We start from the raw sequence: 16,905 nt of genomic DNA, 5'->3' as shown, positions 1-16,905 counted from the left end.
ACTTAAAAGCCCTCAAACAAGTCACCAAATTATATGTCTCTTAAGAATTCAGCAGAAGCATTGCTTTGGAGGTTGTTCAGTGGTAGTGAAAACAGAGAATTCCCAGTGAAAAATGGTGTATATCATTAGTCATCCAAAGTTAAAGCAAAAACGCTGAAGAAAATACACTATGGATTAGTCATATTTTCGAGAGGTTTCCAATTTATCTCATTAACTACCTCCATAGCATCTTAACATGTTACAGTGATGAAAAGCTTCATCCTTATTTATGTTTTCTTAAATTCTACTTCCTGAGTATTTTATAACACCAGGCATATGCCTAGCTTAGTGTGTTGCACAAAGGAGACAATTGCTAAGTATTTGGTGAAAGTTAAATAAATGTCTGATTTCAGTCTTAATAACGACATGAAACAATTTTCTTTTTCTGTCTTCCTTTAAAATTTTTCTTTTTATTATGAACCAGCAAACATATATCATTCTGTAAAGAAAAAGGAAATTGAACTTCTGTACAGTTTATTTTTAAAGTGTATGTTAAATTTAACAAGCCTGTAACAAAATTCTAGTGTGTGTCCCATTTACAATATGTTTTTTCAAATTTAATATATTTTATTTTTCCTCAACTACGTATTAAAACAATTTTTTAATATTTTTAAAGTTCTGAGTTCCAAATTCTATCTTTCCCTCCCTCCCTGAGATAGAAAGTAATCAGATATAGGTTATACATATAGTCATTTTATATGAGAAGACTCGAATAAAATGAAAAGAATAATGGAAGTGAAAAATAGCATGCTTCAGTCTACATTCAGACAATATCAGTTCTTTTACTGGAGGCAGATAATATGCTTCATATTATGTCCTTTGGGATTGTCTTGGATCATTGTATTACTGGCAATAGCTAAGTCATTCACAGTTCATCGTACAGTTGCTGTTACTGTGTACAACATTCTCCTAGTTCTCTTCACTTCACTTTGCATCAGTTCATGTAAGTCCTTCCAGGTTTTTCTGAAATCAACCTGCTTGTTATTTCTTCCATCACAGTCATATACCATAGCTTGTTTAGCCATTCCCCAATTGATGGACATCCCTTTGATTTCTAATCCTTAGCTACCACAAAAAGAGCTGCTATAAATATTTTTGTACAAATAGGTCCTTTTCCCTTTTTTTTTTTAGTCTCTTTAGGATGTAGACTAGCAATGGTATTGGTGGATCAAAGGGTATGCATGGTTTTATATAGCCCTTTGGGCATAGTTCCATGTTGCTCTCCAGAATGTTCATAACTTCTTTTAGTTATTTTCTATGTGTATTTTTTGATGTTTTATTATTGGGTTACTTTTTAAAAAACTATCTCCATCACTGCCAACTAACTCACTTCTCCCCCATGTAACCAGTGAGTATAGTAAAGAAGAAAAAAATTCAGCCATTGGCAATTTTTGAAAATGTTATGTCTCATTTTGCTTCTTCTTTTTTGTATACCTATCACCACCCAGAATTCCTCTTCCATTGAAACCTTCCCTTTTAACCAATATGTACAGTTAAATAAAACAAATCAATACATTGTATATAATTATATGTCTCTTTCTTTTAGTCCATCAATCTTCTGCCAAAATGTTAAGAGGCATGTTTCATCACCAAAGCTGTGATTGGTTACTACATTGGTCAGAGTTCAGAAGTATTTTAAAGTTGTTTTCTGTTACTCCGCATCATTTCATATAAGTCTTCCCCAGGTTTTCACATGCTCCTTTTTCATGAAGCTTTCTATTTATTCTCACTTACCTGATTTATCCCCATAAAATTTCCATTCAGTTACAAATGAATCTCTCAAAACACCTCTCATTGTTTTATGCATTGACTATATTCTATTTTTATATTATAGTTATTTTTGTATATGTCATTCTCCTAGTAGGGTGTAAGTTCTATGATGTCAGGGACTGTTATTTTAAATAAAGAGCACTAAAACTATAAACATAGTGGGTTCTACTATTTACTAACTCCATGAACTTAGGACAATTAACCTCTCCTGACCTTAGGTTCCTCACATGCTAGAGGAGTGGGTTAGGCTAAACCTAAGGTTCCATCAAGTTTTAAATCTCTAATCTTATGTTCTATCTGCATTTATTATGTAGCAAAGCCAAGTATATAGACAAAACTTTTCTTTCCCCTTTCCTGTAATTTCCAAGAATGAATTGTTTCATTGGTAGCGTATTTATAAGTGATAAAGGATTCACTCCATCATTCAAGTATAAGTAAATGGCAACTCAAATGCTTAAAATTGGATAGATAATTCATAATCATTTAATATTTTGCCAATAAATTGCTTCATAGACTTTCCAAATTAAGTTGATTGCACACAAAAATAATAATTTGTTGGTTTAGGATACCATGTTATAGTCAGTAGAGGAAAAATTCAGGAGCAGCTTAGATTAAAAAGCTTATATCTATTAAGTCTCATCATGCTTTCAGTCTGACAGGAGCACAACAGAAGGAGCCTATTTATTTATCCCTTCCACCAGTGGCCAAATTATAACTAAGTGTTGATTGCAGCATACTCATTGTCTAGTATGATATAGGTAGCAGAAACATGTGGTCTTCAGCAGCTGTTTAAATTTTGTGTTGTTGGCAACTAGATAAATATACTGATTGTAAGCTGAGGGAGCCTGGTATGAGATCACGCTGTCTTTGGTATGTTGTTATCCTGACACTTTTAACTTCATTTGGTAACATGGTCTCTGGGGTAGATTATGAACTGAGAATCAGGTACCCCAAATTTTAAAATGAACACAACTGTTTGATCTTGATTAAAACATTTATCTTTCTTCATTAGTTCCATATTTCATTGCCCCTTCCCTTTCATTTTCTAAGATACTATGAAATATGCCGTAAGTGATTTGTAAAGGTTATCAGAAGATCCACAGCATGGAATAACCTTTAGCAAAGTCGTGAATTATATATAGTACAGACAACAAAATGAACAGACATTTATTAAGAACCTTTTATTTGAAAGACAAGAGGTCTGTTTCTGGTTTTATTGTAAGAGTCTAACCAGAATTAGTGTGTACAAATAAATATTAACTAAACCTTGTACTTCAAAATTATAACAAAAGTCATGGAAATTCAAATATGTTATTCGTTGGTCAGAATTATACAACTGCTAAGGAGATTAGCCCATTCTTGGAGATAAAGTTAGGCAGTAGACCGTTTTATTGTATTTCTATTTATTTTATTAAATATTTCCCAATTACATTTTGATATAATTCTGGCAGGGTGCTCTTTTGGTCAGCGTGTATATTGGATACTCTGTGATCTGGAGCACTGACAAGTTAAGTGACTTGCCTTGAGTTACATAGCTGCTATATGTCAGAGGGGAAATTTGAACCCGGGTCTTCCTGACTTCCTGGCTATCTCTCTATCTACTATCCTGTGCTGTCCTTTCTAGACTACATTTAGTCTACATTACTATTAGTATGCTCTCATTTGGCCACATCAACTATCCTTTTTTTTTTTAAAAAAAAATAAATTTGAGGGACTCTAGTGTGTTATGCTCATTTCTAAAGCTAGGGAAAGACTTCCTGCCAAGATGGCTGCCTGAATGGCCCAGCTCTCACATATTGATATATTGCAAAACCCTGAAGTTCATACCAGACCATATAATGATCAAGAAATCCAATTTAAAATGACATTAAGGGACTTCTGCCTCAGAACTGCACAAAAAGTCAGCTGAGGCCTTTGTCAGTAAAACCAGCACCAATACAGGGTATGACCAGAGACCAGGGATATGGGTTACCTGCATCCAAAGGCAGGAAAAGTAGAGAAATCCCTGAAAAAGTCTCATGATAGAGAACTTGGAAGCTTGGGGAGTGGCAGCATCTGGCAGAGATGAAAGCAATGTGGTTTCCCCAGAACTCAGATCTGAACAGCATAAACCAAGGGACCCTGATGCCTATAATACTATGTCCTGACATACCAGAGAGGACCCTGAAGATCCAGCACTCTGAACCTTAAAGATCAAGGAGGACTGAACTTGGAGGTGGAGGTAACAAGAATCTAGAGGACTCAGAGCAAACCAAGTAAAGCCAACCAACTTACTCAAAAGAGCAACTGTAGATAGAGACTGGCCTGGCATAAAGCCCTAATTCAGGAACTAAAGCTGAAGAGATAGTAAATCCAAGAAAACACTATCTGGTATCAAAAATTATTGCAAATTTAACTCTACAAACTGCAAGCAGAGACACAAAGTGAGAAAAAGTTTTTCTACAAGGACTACATACCTAGAAGAAATGAAGCAGGAGAGTTTTTTGAAAAGGAAGTAAAAGCTCTTAAGGAAAGGACTGGAAGCAGAATAAAATGCTTAGAAGAAAAAGTGATAAACTTTACCCAAGAAATAGACTCCTTGAAAAATACAGTAGACCAAACAAATATAACCTCAAGAGACAGCTAAGAATTATTAGACCAAAATCACAAATGAAAGAATTGGGGAAAAATGTAAAAAATCTCATGTGTTTATTGATTGAATGATTGAAAATGACCCTGATCTATTAGAACAGTGGTTCTAAAACTTTTTGGCTTTAGTCCCTTAAAAATTATTGCGGATCCCTCCCCCAAAGAGAATTTTATTTAAATGGTTTATATCTATTGAAATTTACAGTATTAGTCTATCAGTAAACATTTAAGTGCCTGCTATGTACCAAGCACTGTGCTAAGCATTGGGGATACAAAAAAAAGACAATCCCTGCCCTCAAGGAGCCTACAATCTGATGGTGATACAATATACAAACAAATATATTCAAAGCAAACCATATACAGAATGAATAGGAAATGAGGGGAAACCACTGGAATTAAGAGGGGTTAGGGAAAGATACCTGTAAGAGTATTAGAAATTAAAACGTTTTAGTAAGAAAAGTGTTTACAAAGTTGTGGTATATGAATGTAGTGGAATACTGTTGTGCTATAAGAAATGATGAATGGCAGACAGACTTCAGAAAAACCTGGAAAGACTTATATGAACTGATGCTGAGTGAAGTGAACAGAACCCATTGTATACAGCAATAGCTGCAATGACTGACTAATAGATTTAGCTCTTCTCAGCAGTACAAGGACCTAAAACAATTCCAAAAGACTCATGATGGAAAATGCCATCTACATCCAGAAAAGGAAATATGGAGTCTGAATGCAGATCAAAGCAGACTATTTTCTTTTTTGTTTTGTTTTGTTTTGTTTTTCTTTCTCATGGTTTCTCCCATTCATTCTAATTCTTCTATACAATATGACTAAGGTAAAAGTATGTTTAATAGTAATATATATGTAAAGCCTATATTGAATCACATGCCATCTTGGGGAGGGTAAGGGAAGGAGAGGGAGAAAATTTAAAACTTAATGGAAGTGAATGTTGAAAACTAAAAATAAATAAATTAACTTAGTTTAAAAAAAAGAAAGAAAGGTGTTTACAGCAATGATAATTTATCCAAGCAACCTCAGTTCAGACTTTGACTCAGAGGTCAGTGTCAAGAGAGCAGTGAATGATATCATATGGGCGTCATCTTTGGTGAGTTTGCCATGTTTCTCCAAGATTTATGAGCCCTTGAATTTTTTCTTTTTCATTTAGAGCATTTGGAAGGTTTTATTGCCACATCTTTTCATGAAAATTGAAGTCAAGAGACTTTCATGTAGTTGTTAAATTCTATTCTTGTTGAAAATCAGGAATCCTTTCTGTCCTATTCTATTTACTAACCAAGGTTACTTAGATTTATTACTAAGTACCTTTAGTATGACAAAAATGAGAAAAAAATCTCAGATTCTGCAAGATCTTTTTCTAGTTCAGAGAGAATCCTCGTTCATTATGACTGTAAATATACAAATTATCTTTACTACTGTTTCTAAGCTATAATTTAAACTGTCCTGGATGGCTTAATGAAAGTATGTCGTTTTGAGACATTAAAGGCACTTAGATGGTATGATTGCACAACATATATTTAGCGTCTGTACCAGTGAGCTCAAAGTCCTTTGATTATATGCAATTTGTTTTGCTGTTATGTTCAACTTGCCCAAGCTTGAAAAAAGTTATTTGGTTGATTGGTGTCTAGGTGTGGCATTCAAGACACATCTAGTTTGTGTGGTGATTTCTCCATCCTTAGAAACTTTGAGAGAAATATTTGAAGAGTCCAATTTTATAGTAAAGGTTGTGGCATACTTCTGGAATTTTTTCATGACAGAACCTTAACTCTGGTACCGTATTGAAGATTGGGCACATTGGTGATGGAGTAATATTACATTAAATACATAACCATGACCATTCTTTCAAGGAATATTATGTAACAATGTGGAAACTCTATAGCAGTGAGTCTGTTTCATTTCTAACTTGACCTTTCTTACATCATGGCATATGCCAGGGTAAAGGTAAAGCTACTCAAAAGGTAGAAATTGGGACTTTATAGAATCCCTGCAATGATCTTAATTGTTATAGAATCACAGAATCTGAGGAAGTTGAAAACAGACCTCAGAGGCCATTAGTCCAACCCATCCTTGAACAAGCCTTTGCTTTAAGATCTCTAGTGAGGAAGAAGTCACTATTTCCTGAGGCAGTTCCATTACACTATTAGATAGCTCCATTTGTTAGGAAGTTTTACTTTATATTAGCCCTAAGTTTGCTTCTTTCTTTGTAGTTACCACCCATTGCTCCTAGTTCTGCCTTCTGGGGTTAAATAGTTTAAACTTTTTCCATGTAACAACTTTAATAATACTACTACTAATAAATAATAGCTAGCATTCACCTAGCACTTTGAGGTTTACAAAAAGCTTTACAAGTATTATCTCATGCTATCCTCACGACAACGCTGTATGGTAGGTTCTATTATCACAGAGATGAGGAAACTGAGGCAGACAGATTAAATGACTTGTCTATGATCAAACAGCTAGTAAGTTCTGAGTCTAGATTTGAATTCATATCTTCCTGACTCAAGATCCACTGAGATACCTCACCACTTTATCAATGTCAGATTTCTTGGAGGAAGTGAAGTAGGAATATGGAGCTAGAAGATTGGTTAAGAAAATAGTCTGTTTGGATAGTTTGGAATTATTTGTGAGCATACAGGGTGTTCTAAAATACACAAATAGGATATGGGAGAACCAGAAAGTACTGCATATCTAAATCCATGGAGCTTATTAGATCTTAATTACAGATACATTGACACAAAATTTTCCTGGGTTGATCTTGAAATTTTTAAATCTCAGGATAGCTCTGCATTATATAACTACCTCAGACTCAGGAAAATACAGATAAGTTATATCCTTGGGCATAAAGAAATAATTGGTAGCATTGGAGCAAGAACTCCTCTTAATGTGTTTGGGGTAGTCTAGAGCCATCTCTAAAAAGTTTTATATAATTTAAAAGCTGTTTTTAGGAAGAATTTCCCTTTTTATAATTCCTAATAGGCTGGAAGTCTGTGATCTCATGTTTCTTCTCATGGTGGCTGAGGGCTGGAGCAGTAGAGCACAGATGTTGTCAAGAATACCTGTGGGCTGTTTGGCAGGCAGGGTGACAGGTCATGCATAGTACGAAGAACATCTTAGAAACTGATCTCCCTGTGTAAAATCAATTGACTTGAGAGAACTCAGAGGGGCAGGTGAATGTGTGAGGTGAAGCTAGCCAGATTTTTCACAAGTTTTTTTCTTCCTGTCTTTTTTTTTTTTAAACAGGGCTTTTGAAGATGAAAATATGAAGCTCCGGCAGTTGAAATTGGATAATCAGGTAAGATAGATTCTACTTTTTAGTGCTGAACTCCTTCTGATAATATCGTGGTCTTTGATGGTCTTGACTCTTCCTAAGCAAAATAGATTTTCTGCTTGATCACTTAATGGAACAAGGACTGGAAAGATATAGGTACTTAGGATTATTCACTAAATGGTGCCTTTTCAGTTGGTATAACCCATGACTCAGGAATGCAGTTCTCTGTTTACATAGACCAGATTCAGTCTCAAGGACAGCTTCTATAGAAGCATCAGACAATAGCTCGTCTACATCTTTACAGAAAAATAAAGGCATTCTCTGCTTCCAATGTAAGAATTCAGATTGATAATACATAGGCTACAGGTCAACCCTTATTTAATTAAACAAAAAAGCTCAAAACAGAAAGGACACAGATCTAAACACATTAGTGATGAAGATAATTCCTTCCTTTTCTGGTGGGTTCATCTCCTCTCCAGGGACTTAATATGGCACTCCAGATCCATTCATTCAGCTTTCTCTAAGAAGGAAAAGAACTCAGCATCTTCCTCTGGCCCTACCTAGTGCATGTAATTCATCTACATGAATCAGCTATAAGTGAATTAGCTGTATTCTCTGGCTAACGAGGGCCAGATTAGGGTTTGCTTCTTTGCTCTGTCCTTTTCTGCTCCAGAACTATTAGTATAGCAGAAGGAGCATTGGCACTCTGTCTCTGTAGTCAGAGGACTTGGATTTAAATCCCACCCCTGACACTTCTTTCACCTTTCTGGACCTCAGGTTCCTCATCTATAAAAAAGGAGTTAGACTAGATGGCCCTGAGGTCCCTTCTGATTCCAGATCTATGATCCTCCTAGAGTTGGTCCAGGAAAAACATAATTTCCAGAAATTTCTCCATTTCTAGAAGGCTTGATCCAGGGATTCCTCACCTACATGGCTTCTCCTCTAGGAATTCCTTTGCCACTCTGCCCTCTTTGCCAGGCTGTGTTGTTTCATGGGTGGGCTAATTAGATGTATAGACTTCCTCTTCCCATTCCAACAGAGACCTGTGTCAGCTCTTTGTGATTTGTCTCCCTTTTTGTCTCTTTCTTGTCTTTGTCTTTCTCCAGGGGCAAGTTCATTAATATGACATATGTGATTTAGTTAATCCGTACAAGTCTTAATGGGTACATTTACACCTTACATAAGGAGACATCTTTAGTATTAGAATGAAGTAGCCAAAAGGACCCAGGAGATTTAAAGGGAAGTAATAAAAAAGATAGACTGGAACCATATTGTGATAGATCTTAAATGCTCTGGGTGAGGGGTTTGTGTTTCAATTTAGAGGCAACAGGGAGCCATTTGAGCCTGGGATAAAGTAGTCAGACTTATGCTGGGAAGACTATTTTGGCATCTGTTTGGATAATATACTGGAAAGGGTAATGACCAGAAGCAGGAAAACCAATAAGGAGCCTATTTTAGTAATCTAAATGGGAGGTGATAAGACACTAACCTAGAATGGTAGTTTTGTAAATGGGATAAGAGGATAAATACAGATACGGAGATAGAATCCCTGAAATTTGGCAATGCATTGGATGGGGATGGGGCAGGAGGTGGGAGAGCTGGTCAGTTGAAAGGTAAGGAAGAAGGGGCAGCTAGGTGGTACAGTGAGTAGAGCACCAGCCCTGGAGTCAGGAGGACCTGAGTTCTAATTCGGCCTCACTCAACACACTTTCTAGCTAGATAGTAATTAATGGGGGTTTCTTAAAACTCGAGTTTTATTCTTGTTAACTGAGGAGTTCCCTAATTCTCTATGAAGGAAAGTTATACTACCATATAATTTGCTCCATTCCTTTATCCTTTATTACAACTTTTACTTTTTAGTCTTTCTCCCCTAGGGGTATAAGAGTAAGCTATGTTGTCAGATTTGGGACCGAAAAGGATTCTTCAGATTACTGTAAGAACTTCTTGAAGTTGCTGAATTTGTGGTCCATATGGGTGGGTGTGTGTGTGTGTGTGTGTGTGTTCACGAAGGCAACATGATCTAGCACTGGATAAAACCACAGTATACTAGAGTTTAATCAAATATGTTTCCACTCTGACTTACCAAGAACTATTCCACTCTCATTTCTTCTATTTGAGCATTTTTAGCATTTAAGAAAAAGGTAAATTATAAATAGGTGTTAGTTGTCAAAGTTATGCCCAAATTTACGTAGCATTTGTCATCTTGATCCTGGTATTCAAAACTTTCCAGGACCTGACTCCAGTCCATCTTTCAACGCTTATCTCATACTAATCCTCTTCATGTAATTTGTGTTCTAGCCAAATTGGACTACTTTACCCCACCCTCACCCCCTCCATTCTTACTCTGTCTTTTGCCATCCCTGTGTCTTTATATCATCCACATTTCTGGAATGGATTGCCACCCCCAGAACACCCCCTGCTCCCTGCCTTTATGGCTTAACACAGGCACTACTCCCCTTCATGAAAACCTTTCCTCACTTTAACTTTAGTGGGCCTGGGGACAGGCTTAAATTTCCCATGGTGTTATACCTGGAGTACTTTGTACTTGTCTCACTCTTGTTTACATGTTTTTTGTTCTTATTTGATAATAAACTTCTTGAGTGTATTGAGTTATTTTTACATATCACCCATACAGCATAGTGCCTTGTTTAATAAATGTTTCCTGGATTAGATTGAATCTCAAAACCTAGACCTTGTGAAGAAGCTGTTATTTAAAACAATGAGTCGCAATACTACTTTCTCATGACAGTAATTTGCTAGCTCATAGCTAGTACTGTATATGTAGTTTACAGCGTGGCAGGGTGGTAGTAGGTTAGCTCTCAGCATTACATTGTAGTACCTTTGGCTGATAGTTGACAGTTTGTTTCTCATTTGATTTGAACCCAAGTCCTCCTGACACCAGGGCCGGAGCTCTACTCACTGCACCACCTAGCTGCCCCTACGATGTTACTTTAGCAGCCTATTCCTTTCCCATTCATCGATTCTTCTTCTCTGCCAACACTTTTCTGAAGCAGTGATAGTGAAAAAAGGCAAAGTGAATGCTTGTCCTTCTGCTTCCTGGACAGTTCCATTTAGAACTCTTGTTTAACAGGCCTGCCTTCTCTTATTTTTTAACTCGAGACTTGACGATTGAATCAAGCATTGCAGATTATTTAACTGCTAAGAATTTAAAATTGTCACTATCATGCGTTTTCCCTTTTTTCCCCTTACTGTCTCTCATATTTTTATTGTGCTTTAGTGCTATTTCCTTCTTACCACTCCGTCCTTTGCTCACTTTTCAGGTGGTTCCCCTTGGGAATTCTCAAGTTCCTTAGATTCTTACCCTATCGTGCTGTTTTCTTCTGCCCTCTGCATCTCTGTGGTTCACTTCTGTTAATATGAAATCAGTAAGAAAGTAAACCTACTTATCTTTTGATAAAAAATCTAAACCCCCAGATCACTTCAGATTGGATCGATAAGTTTAATGAGTTGGCTAGGGAGTTAGGAGATGGTTATTTAGTTGTGAGTTTGCTCTTTTTAAGATACACATGTAGCACTTTATTTACAAATGCAAGTAATTGAAGAGCCCCTTTAAACTCGTAGGAAGGGACATGTGTGAAGGCTGTTAATCAGACTTGTACTACAATGTAGTTAAATTTAAAGGGAGGGATATAGTGCTTACAGGTCACCTCCACAGTACTAAGTTATATAGTACCTGGCTCTTATTGCTTATGGTTTTTTTTTATTTGCAGTTTATTATGTTGAAGTGTTTTAACAAAACTTTAAATGAAAACAATTTTTCATTTATGATAATTTCCATTTAAAAATGACCTTCAGCATGACAGCAGCTCATCCTTATATTGCACATTAAAGTTCACAAAGCTGTTCTTTCCTCAGAAGGACTCTAAGGTAAGTGTACAAGGGTTATTATTCCCATTTTACAGATCAGGAAACTGAGGCATAAAAGTTAAGTGACTTGACTGTGGTCAGCTTTAGCATGTATCAACCCTGTCCTTTCATATGAATGTTTAAAACCAGTTCTACAGATTTTTTTCTTTGTAAGCATATATGTAATAATAGTCTTTGTGTATCCCTTCTGTTCTCTTGATTTTTGTATTTCACTGGAGTTATTTGTATATTTAGTTACCAATATTTATAATGTTATTTTTGTTCTACTTTTTTTTACTTAAAATTATTTCATATCTTTCCATACTTTTTCATCATTTTAAGTTCATTATCGTATTTTCTGACATTATTTCTCCGTTACACATTTTCAGTTACTTATCATTACAGTAACATAGTGATAAATATCTTTAAACAGATGACTCTTTTTAAAAAATAAATTCTCCATAATGAGATTATTAAGGCAAAGAGTGTGATTATTTTTGTAACTGGGCTTCCAGATTATTCTTCTAAAAGATTTTGTCCATTTGCACTTATCTATGGATTTATCTATTCTTCCACAACACAGATGGCATTACATTTTCTCACTTTCAGTTGTTTTTGCTAATTTGTTGAATGTGAACTATTTACCCAGCAGTTGTTTTAATTTGTTTCCAGTCATGTCTGACTCTTTGTGACCCTATTTAAGGTTTTCTTGGCAGAGATACTGGAGTGGTTTACCATTTCCTTCTCCAGCTCATTTGATAGATAAGGTAAACAGGATTAGGTAACTTACTCAAGGTAATACACTAGTAAGTGTTTGAAGCCAGATTTGAACTCAGGAAGAGGTGTTCCTGACTCCAGGGCTGGCACTCTATCCGCTGCACCACCTAGCTGCCCATTGTATGTTTTTAATTTTGCCTGAATCATGGTCTCAGTTCTGCCAATCATGAATGGTGTGATTTCAGACAATTACGTGCCCCTCTGTGCCACAGTTTCCCCAGTTCATAAACAGGGAGAATAAGCTCTTCCTTCATTACCTCATGGGATTGTGGGGATAACTGAAAGATACTTTCCAAATTTTAAGTTTATTAGAATGATGAATCCAAGATTCTGTTGTTATTACTATTATAGTAAGTGACAGCTGTAGTTTTCATTATCGTAATTATTTCCTAGCGAGCTTTGCTGGAAAAGAAGCAAAGGAAGAAGCGTCTTGAGCCCCTCATGGTGCAGCCGAACCCAGAAGCCAGGCTGCGCCGGTCAAAGCCAAAAGCTTGTGAAGAGCAGACCCCTTTGGTAGAGCCTCACGCTCATCTTTGCAGTGATGTGGTCTTGCATGGTACGTACCTGGCCAGCATTCTTTCTTACCAGTGTTGAGGATAGGCCAGAAAACTTACTGGGCAAACAAGTGGCCAAGAGGGACAGTACTAGTAATCTTTCAGCACTTCTCGTGTTCATAAGTTTGATTTTAGAGGATATTGTGTGCCCAGAATCACATAGCCAGGATGTCTCAGAAGTAGGACTGAAACCCCAGTCTTCCTAGCTTCTAAATAAATTAGCCCCGCTGCGCTGCTGTGCACTGCTGTGAATATTGATTCTGGAATACTTCTTCAATAAATACATCATGAGGGACTTCAGGGATGTTGGAGGAGGGAGAAGGAGAAATGATCTAATTGAACAACCTTTAACTGATCAAGTGTGTCAAGCTATTCAGGTGAACAACAGATAGCCCTTTTTTCTGTTTCCTTTCCTTTTATTCCTCCTAGGAATTGATGGCCCAGCCGCCTTCATGAAACCAGAGGCTCAAGATTTGAGAACCAAACTCCACCTTCTCTCAGTGGGCTCTTCTACCACAGAAGAGGAGACTGAGGCAGACTTGGATGGGGAGAATATTGTCGACACTGCCTCAAAACCAGATCTCCAGGAACTTCTCCAGAAACGCGGTGAGGATTGGTGTGGATTTCTGTTCACAGGCTCATTTTACCATTTGGGATTTTTTTTTATACTCTTGTCATTAATGTTTCAGTTGGTCAGTCAGATCCACTTCCAGTTGGATCATTAATGTATCAAGACAGCAAAGGACTTTACAGGGGTGAGGGTAGCGAGCGTCACTGACACTGGAGTATGGTAGTTTTCACTACTGTTGGCAATTATCTTAATAAGCTGAAATAACACATTAGAGGATAACCCTAAGAGTGAACCAAAGCCTCAGCAGCAAAATTGCTGCACATGAATTTAGTTCTCTGTGAAGAATGTTCAGTTTTAGCGTCTTGCCCCTTCCTCTGGCAAAGCTTCTGTTGAATGCTGAAGCTCCATCTTTCCCTGCAGGTGATGGGGAAAATATAAGTAACTAACCTAGAAAGAGCACAAGCTAAATCCAAACATTCCTTTTTCCAGTGCTCTTTTAATAGGTCATGTTCTCCTAAGACTTCGTTATGTATTTTACTTAACCATGGTATTCTACCTCCCTCCAGAATAGAGAAATAGAATTTAATAGCTGGAAGGACCCTTTAGAGATCATTTCATTTTACAAATGAAACTGAGGCATAGTGAAAGATGACTTCTTCAGTGTCACACTTGTTCAGTCATTTCAGTGGAGTCTGACTCTTTGTGACCCCATTTGGGGTTTTCTTGGTAAAGGTGCTAGAGTGGCTTTCCATTTCCTTCTCCAGCTTATTCAACATGATGGAGATTTGACAGATGAGGAAACTGAGGCAAACAGGGTTAAGTGACTTACCCAGGGTCACAAAGCTAGCTAGTAAGTATCTGAGGCCAGATTAGAACTCAGAAAGATGAGTCTTTCTGACTCCAGGCCTGGTACTCTGTCCATTGCGCTACCTAGCTACCCCTGCTGGCTGTCACATAGCTAACAAGTGCTAGATCTGAGACAGAACCCAGGGCAGGTAGCCCTTTAGGCCAACTAGATCTTGTTGCTTTGCCATATTATAGCCACTGTTATATTCCTCCTCAGAAGTGGCTTTAAAATGCTGGATAAACAAAAGCCATTTTAGGTCTAAACTCTTAAGAGCATCATTTTGTGTCTCTTTCGAGAGATGAATCTATTAAGTTTGAGTTATTGATAGGAAAATTATATCCTTTAAAACTTCCATACATACTGATAATGTCTTATTAAAAAAGAGAACTTAGTTATATTACTTTGCTTTCAGAAGCATTTTTTCATTAAATTTTCTTTTTTTATTATGAACTAAGCAGTCTTTGTTAATTTTTATTATTTATTTTTAACATTCATTTTTTTAAAATTTTGAGTGCTGAATTCTCTTTTTTTCACATCCCTTCCCTGCCTATTCATTATGAAGACAAGAAATAGGATATCAGTTATGCATGTAAAATTGTATGTACAAAACTTATTTCCATATTTGTCATTTGGGAAAAAAAGGCAAGAAAAATAACATGAGAAAAACTATGCTTCAGTCTATATTCAGACTCCCATCAGCTCTTTCTCTGGAGGTAGAGAGCATTTTTCATCATAAGTCCTTTGGAACTGTTTTGGATCATTGTATTGGTGAGAATAGCTAAGTCATTCACAGTTCTTCATCGTACAACAGATAATGGAAAACGTTTAAAAAAATTTTTGTATTTTCTAATTACATGTAAAAATGTTTCTTGACATTTGTATTTTTAAAATTTTAAATTCCAAATTATTTCTCTTTCCTCCCCACTTCTTGAGGAGGTAAGCAGTTTTATGATTTTATATAGATTATACATGTATAGTAATATAAAACATATTTCTATGTTAGCCATTTTGTAAAAGAAAACAGGGTGGGGGGAGGCAGCTAGGTGGCATAGTAGATAGAGCACTGGCCCTGGAGCAAAGAGGATCTGAGTTCAGATCCGGCCTTAGACACTTGGCACTTATTAGGTGTGTGACCCTGGGCAAGTCACTTAACCCCAATTGCCTCACCAAAAATAAAAACAAAAGAAAAGAAAATGGGTCCCTTCCCCCCCACCCTGAAAAAAAACAAAGTAAAGAAAGGTTTTGTTTTGTTTTTTTAAATAAGTATGCCTTAGACTGTATTCAGACTCCATATCAGTTCTTTCTCTGGAGATGGATAGCATTTTTCATCATGTGTCCTTTGGAATTCTCTTAGATCATTGTATTGCTGAGAAGAGCTAAGTCATTCACTGTTGATCATCATACAATATTATTGATACTGTGGACAGTGTTCTCCTGGTTCTGCTCACTTCACTTTTCCTCAGTTCATGTCTTTCCAGGTTTTTCTGAGAGCATCCTGCTCATCATTTCTTATAGCACAACAGTATTCCGTCACAATCATGTCCCACAACTTGTTTAGCCATTCCCCAATTGGCGAGTGTCCCCTCAATTTCCAAGTCTCTGCCACCACAAAAAGAGCTGCTATAAATATTTATGTACACATAAGTCCTTTTCCATTTTGTTTTTTATCTCTTTGAGCTACAGACCTCATAGTGGTATTGCTGGGTCAAAGACTATGTATGTACGCATGGTTGTATAGCCCTTTGATCATAGTTCCAAATTGCTCTCCAGAACGATTGGCTCAGTTCACAGCTCCACCAACAGTGCATTAGTGTCCCAGTTTTCCCACGTCCCCTCCAACATTTGTTGTTTTCCTTTTCTGTCATTTTAGCCAATCTGATAGGTATGAGGTGATATCTCAGAGTTGTTTTAACTTGCGTATCTCTGATCAGTAGTGATACAGAGTATTTTTCATATTATTATAGATATAGCTTTGACTTCTTCTGAGAAAACTGCTGTTCATGTCCTTTGACCAGCAAAGAAGTCTTAGTGGCTTAGAAAAACCATTATATCCATTGTTTATGCCCACTTTCTTTTTACTTTTGGAACAGATAATATCCAGTGTCTAGCTGCTCATTATTGTATTCCAACTACATATATTTTGAGTTAACGATGACTAAAATAATTCAGAATAAAATTCAGACATTTCAGCTAAGGTTTCAAGATTTTATTCTTTGACATATTGAATTGTTTTGTGAGGGTTTCAGAAATGTATTAAAGAATAGAAATAGGGATTTCTTAGCATTTCAGATCATGCCATGCCCTATAATTCAGTTTTAAGCACTAATTTAAGCACTGTTTAAGTTTGGCCCTCTGCTTTCTACAAATAGACATTTTCATTGATAAATGCGGAAAATTATATGAATCATATTGCTCCAATGTCGATTATTGGGGAAGAATTTTCATTCATTTTATAAAGTCATTTGAATTAAGAGTGGTATTATTTCTCCTTGGCATATGTGTCACTTGGGGAAAATGTATCATATACTGAAGCTGCATAACTTTTATGCAATCTTAAGTGAAAGTATTCTGG

The 16,905-nt window shown here is 36.5% G+C and overlaps 1 protein-coding gene across 3 annotated transcripts in view; it reads left to right on the top strand.

Annotated features, from left to right (window-relative positions):
• Positions 1-16,905, top strand: part of TULP3 (TUB like protein 3) — a 55,895-nt gene that overhangs the window by 17,172 nt on the left and 21,818 nt on the right. For all 3 annotated transcript variants that reach the window (XR_005010435.1, XM_036758439.1, XM_036758440.1), the window contains exons 2-4: positions 7,690-7,741; positions 12,755-12,917; positions 13,345-13,521. Coding sequence is in view for 2 of the 3 variants with exons in the window: in XM_036758439.1 (XP_036614334.1) it covers positions 7,690-7,741; positions 12,755-12,917; positions 13,345-13,521 (392 nt within the window). In the remaining variant the exon portion in view is untranslated. The remainder of the gene's footprint in view (positions 1-7,689; positions 7,742-12,754; positions 12,918-13,344; positions 13,522-16,905) is intronic.

The sequence above is a fragment of the Trichosurus vulpecula genome, chromosome 5, assembly GCF_011100635.1.
Source record: "Trichosurus vulpecula isolate mTriVul1 chromosome 5, mTriVul1.pri, whole genome shotgun sequence".
In the NCBI taxonomy this organism is placed as follows: domain Eukaryota; kingdom Metazoa; phylum Chordata; class Mammalia; order Diprotodontia; family Phalangeridae; genus Trichosurus; species Trichosurus vulpecula.
The sequence above is the reverse complement of the archived record's forward strand: the minus strand, read 5'-3'. Positions and strand labels throughout refer to the sequence as shown.